Source organism: Cryptomeria japonica, unplaced genomic scaffold, assembly GCF_030272615.1.
Source record: "Cryptomeria japonica unplaced genomic scaffold, Sugi_1.0 HiC_scaffold_2554, whole genome shotgun sequence".
Lineage (NCBI taxonomy): Eukaryota > Viridiplantae > Streptophyta > Pinopsida > Cupressales > Cupressaceae > Cryptomeria > Cryptomeria japonica.
The window spans coordinates 1-5,000 of NW_026730816.1; the positions used below are offsets into that span (position 1 = coordinate 1).

General features: G+C 41.9%; 2 protein-coding genes across 2 annotated transcripts; both read right to left on the minus strand.

Annotated features, from left to right (window-relative positions):
* Positions 1–14: 14 nt before the first annotated feature.
* Positions 15–430, minus strand: LOC131873581 (uncharacterized; the record flags this gene model as incomplete). The annotated part of the gene is made up of 1 exon (XM_059216415.1): positions 15–430. A coding segment is annotated over exon 1 (416 nt), but the record flags the coding sequence as incomplete, so codon positions are not given.
* A 243-nt stretch (positions 431–673) lies between these two features.
* LOC131873582 (uncharacterized) lies at positions 674–1,912 on the minus strand. Its single transcript, XM_059216416.1, has one exon. The coding sequence runs from the start codon at positions 1,910–1,912 to the stop codon at positions 674–676; it is 1,239 nt and encodes a 412-aa protein (XP_059072399.1).
* Between the last annotated feature and the right edge of the window lie 3,088 nt (positions 1,913–5,000).

The window sequence follows — 5,000 nt, forward strand, 5'->3', positions numbered from 1 at the left end:
GAATCAAAGGCCACCTGGATTGACTAAAGATGTCCACCAAGCAATACGGATGTTCCAAAAAATTATGATTAACTGTTGCTGCTGAAACAACTTCAGAAATAGCCCTCTCCACCCTATCGCACACTCTTTCCAGTGCCTCTTCTTTATCTTGAAATACTTGCCTATTTCTTTCTTTCCATAATTCCCATATAGCAATTGAAGGCGAAACAGTCCATAGACTCGAGAGGGTTGACTTCCTGTACTCCGTGAACCAGCTTTTGAAAAGATCTATTACTTTTTTTGGAAGAGGAGTTTCCCACCCCAATTTTCTTAATAAGAGTTTCCACACTCCTTGAGCTATATCACATTGAAGCAACAAGTGATCCAAAGATTCTTCCTTTTCTTTGCACATAACACACTGGAACGGGCCATTGAAACCCAGCCTCTTCATTCTATCTCCCGTCAAAATCCTCCTTTTCAAGACTAGCCATGAAAACACCCCCGCCTTTGGTAAGCACTTAGAACTCCAGCATAGCTTAGATGGCCATTCTGTTAGAGTCTCTGCATTTTCAATAAGATTGTAACCTACTTTGACTAAATAGTTCCCTAATTTTGAACCATACCATTTTAGGACATCATCTTTCAGACCAAGGACTGGTCAATACTCTTCCAAAATCCTGTTAAAGGAAATTTTTCACTGAGGAGATAACGGTAACATATCAACATCCTTCCATTTCCACTCATCCACTCCATTACTTCTCACTTTAACCAAATAATCTCTAACTTTATAGCCCCAATGTGCTTCAGTCACAAGTCTGATTTGACCTACCTCTCCCCGTAATGATAAGGAAGGTCTGCCATCCCACGAATCCGTCCAGAAAATTGCTTTCTCCCCATTCCCTAATTGCCATGTGATATGATCTGTAATCACTTTCCTACAAGACAACAAAAAATTCCATATCGCCGACCCTCTCGGAGGGTCACGGACTGTGAAAATCCTTTCCCTATCATTCGAATCCAAATACTTGTGTTTCAGGATTTGGACCCCTTTTTTGTCTGGTTTTTCATACATTTGCCATATTAGTTTTGCACCCATTGCTTCATTCAACAAGCTCCAATTTCTAAGACCTGCACCCCCTGCCAATTTTGGTTGACAGACTTTATCCCATGCAACCAGCGGGATTTTATCTTGCTCACTCTTGCCATTCCAAAACCTCATAAACTGGTTAATACTCCTTACAATTTTCTCAAGGACTTTGAAACACATCATAGAATAAATAGGCATTGCAGATAAAACCGATTTTAGCAACAACAACCTGCCAGCCGACGTGAGCCACTTACTCTTCCAGCCTTCTAATTTATTAACACAACTGTCCATCAGTCTTTGCAACATACTCATCCGATTTGGTCCCCCAAACAGCAAAGTGCCCAGGAACCTGCTCGGAAGAGTTCCAACCTTGACACCCAAAATCCTAGCAATCTCCCTCTGCTTCCTCAAATCTGTGTTAGAAAAGAAAATATCCGATTTGGCCCAATTTACCTGTTGATCTGACGCATCACAAAAGACATCAAGAGTTTTTTTAATGATGCGTGCCTCCCTAAGCGAGGCATCTCCAAAAAGAATTGTGTAATTTGCAAATTGTTGATGAGTGACCGCGTCCACACCAGCCGCAACATGAACTCCTTTCCACTTATCCTCACTTCTCATATGTCGAATAAATCTTCCCAAAACCTTTGCCAGAAGAATAAAGACAAAGGGAGGGAGTGGATCACCTTGCCACAAACCTCTAGACAATTGGAAAAAACCTTGCGGGCTCCCATTTACTAATACAAATATCCATGGTCCATCAATACATGCCTTCAAAAAGTTAATCCAATGAGGGGAGAAACCAAACCTTTCCAATACTCGAAAAAGGAAATCCCGATCAACCATATCATATGCTTTCCTAATATCCAATTTGATCAACATCTGCTCCACCTTTGCTTTCCTGATTGTGTGGATTGCTTCATGAGCTATTATGATCAGAGATCGGAAAATCGCCCAAGACTCGCCAACTCGGCGAGTCTGAGTACGATTTATGCCCTCTGAGTCTGGAGAGCTCGGACTCGGACTCGTCAAAGTCCAGGGGGTGAACTCACCAGACTCGCCGAGTTGGCAAGTTTGGCATAAACTCGCCAAACTCGGCGAGTCTTGTGCCTGGAACTCGGCCAGCGGCAAGGCCGAAAAAAGGCCAAAAAAAATGCATTTTTTAAAGTTTTTTTAAAATGAATAATCTCGTCTTTGTTCACTACAACCTTCGCCTAAGAATGAGAAAAATTAGGGTTACAACATGTCAGCCAATAGAAAAATAACACCTCATGCCTTTACTAAATAATAAGTCTTTTTGGCCTCGCGAGGTGCTGCCCCTCGACCCCGAACTGTATCTTGACCCCACCTTGGGGGCACTGCCCCCAAACCCCTGTTGAAAAATATGGGGGGAAACTGCGTCGATAGAAGTAGGGAAAATTTAACCTCCGAGTTTGACACTGATTGGATCAACCAGGTAGATATAGAGGCTGAGATTGTAGCCATGGTAGAGGAGTGGAGAGCATGAGCAAAGACAGGAGATTTAGAGGTAGATAGTGACACAGATGTTCTTGATGTTGGCGAGCATGCAATGGTGTCACGGGGAGCGGCTATGGTTGTCGAATCATCCAGGACCTACCTTAGATGCCTTCACAGGGGGCCGGGGCCAGAGGGAGCAGGCTCCTCTGAGCCATAGGCTTGTAGTTGTATTTACCTTTGGTATTTGTATGGAACATTTGATGATGATCATATGATAACATGGATTTTTTATTCCATGAGTTTTGTAATATTATATGCATTTGACAATATTTATAAATCTATGTTTGTTATTTCCTTCACCTACAATATGCGTTTATGCTTGTGATTGATGTATACTTGTGTATGTAATCAAATGAGCCGAGTTTGATTATGTTATTGTGTCTTTAAGGTGTATTCAATAAAGGGTGCATGAAAAAAAAATTAAATCTTTAAAAATCTCTAAATTTCTTAAGTTTTTCACTTTCCTGAGTCTAGCCAAGTTTGACTCTGGGTCGACCTTGCCGAGTCCGAGCCGAGTCCGAGTCGCGTTTCTTTGATTGTGATGCCTTCCACAATCGATCTTCCCAAAACAAACCACTTTGCTCCTCTGAAATAATCAATTTCAAAAGAGGTTTCAATCTATTCATAATAACTTTTGCAATCACCTTATACAACACATTACAGAGAGAAATTGGTCTAAAATCCCCAAAAGAGGCCGATCTCTCAACTTTGGGGATCAAAGCAAGGAAGGTACAATTCAATTCTTTAGCAACCCTTGCATTTTCTCTCGCTTCTTCCACAACCTACAAGACTTCTAGGCCAACCACATCCCAAAACTGTTGATAGAAAAATGTCAGAAAACCATCAGGCCCCGGTGCCTTGTCCCCCACCATCGAAAAACTGTTTGTCTCACTTATTCAACTAGGATTGGTTTGCAAAGGATTTGATTCTGGCTGTCAGAGGTATGGGGAATATTTTTCAGGATTTCGTCTTGATGTCGAGACTTTAAACTCAGATTCTTTGTCAGAAGTTCTGTAAAGAATTCTATTGCTTCCTTGTTAATATCATCTGCCTTATCCAATACTACATTTGCTCTACTCTTGATTGAGGTCACTTTGTTCCAGGATCTTCTGAGCTTCACCGAATTATGAAAGAACTTTGTATTTCTATCACCTTCCTTTAACCAGTGTTCCACGGAAACGCGTTTCCCCCTCCCAGGCCCAAGTCTCCCCATCCCCAAAACCCGTCCCTGAAACTTTTTCCCTTTGTCCCCCCGTCCCTGAAGCTCGTCCCCTCGTCTCCCCGTCCCCAACATCCGTGGAACCCTGCCTTTAACCAACCTTCACGAGACTTTTGTTTCCAATACACCTCCTCTCTACCCAAAATTTCATTGTATTTAGACTTAAGGATCTTTTCCTTGTTGTGAGTTTCCATTGTCATGCCCTGGTCCATGATAACCTTCCGAAGGTCTTCCCACTCTGCTTCTATTTCATCTCTGTTCACAAAGATATTCCCAAACTTAATCCTGTTCCATTCCTTTAACTTCCCCTTAAGGAACTGCAACTTCTTAAAAAATTTAAAAGCCCACAATCCATAGACCACAGGGGCTTCCATCCACCAGGATTTGATTACGTCTTTCAGACCAAAGTCCCTTAGCCACTTTTTTTCAAATTTAAATGGACAACGGATCGAAATACTATCTAGGCATATCAAGAGTTCTATAGAAAAATGATTTGATGCAACAATCGGTTTGACCCCCGCTTCAAAATTAAAGGCTTGGAAGCCCAATTCCCTCCCAAAAAAAATCTGTGTAATTTCTCAGCTATATGATCCCCTCCCATTCTACGACTGGACCAAGTGAAAGTTCCTTTGCTAGTCTATACTTCTCGCAAACCATTGTCAGATACAAAGTTTTGGAAATCCACTTGTGAAGTAGTAATACCCACATTTCCTCCTTTCTTATCTGTCGAGTCCAAAATGGCATTGAAATCTCCCCCAATCACCACCAATTCCTGAGACAAATTGCATAAAATCACAGACACTTGTTTCCATGTTTCCAATTGCAAGTAAGCTCTTATTGGACCATAAACACTAATCAAAAAGAAATCACAATTAATGATAAAAGAGTGGATTTTGCGCAGTTGCCACGTTTGAGAATTAATGAGTTCCTCCAACTTAATAAGAATAGGATTCCAAATTATACCAAGCCCGCTTGAGGATCCCACGGCACTTGAAAAGACCCCTGCCCACGATCTCTAGGTTTTCAGCCTCCTCCAAACTCATCTTTGTCTCTTGAAAACATACCAGATCCGGTTTCATCTGTTCAAGCCCACGCTTGATCAGACGACGTTTGTAAAGGGCGTTGCAGCCCCTGACATTCCAACTTATGAGTTTCATTTTCCTTCAGGAAGGGGGCCTCCCTTCCCTACTGTAAGTT

Excerpts from the sequence above, each read along its gene's own strand:
- LOC131873582 (XM_059216416.1), bottom strand. The coding sequence starts at position 1,912 with ATGGTTGATCGGGATTTCCTTTTTCGAGTATTGGAAAGGTTTGGTTTC.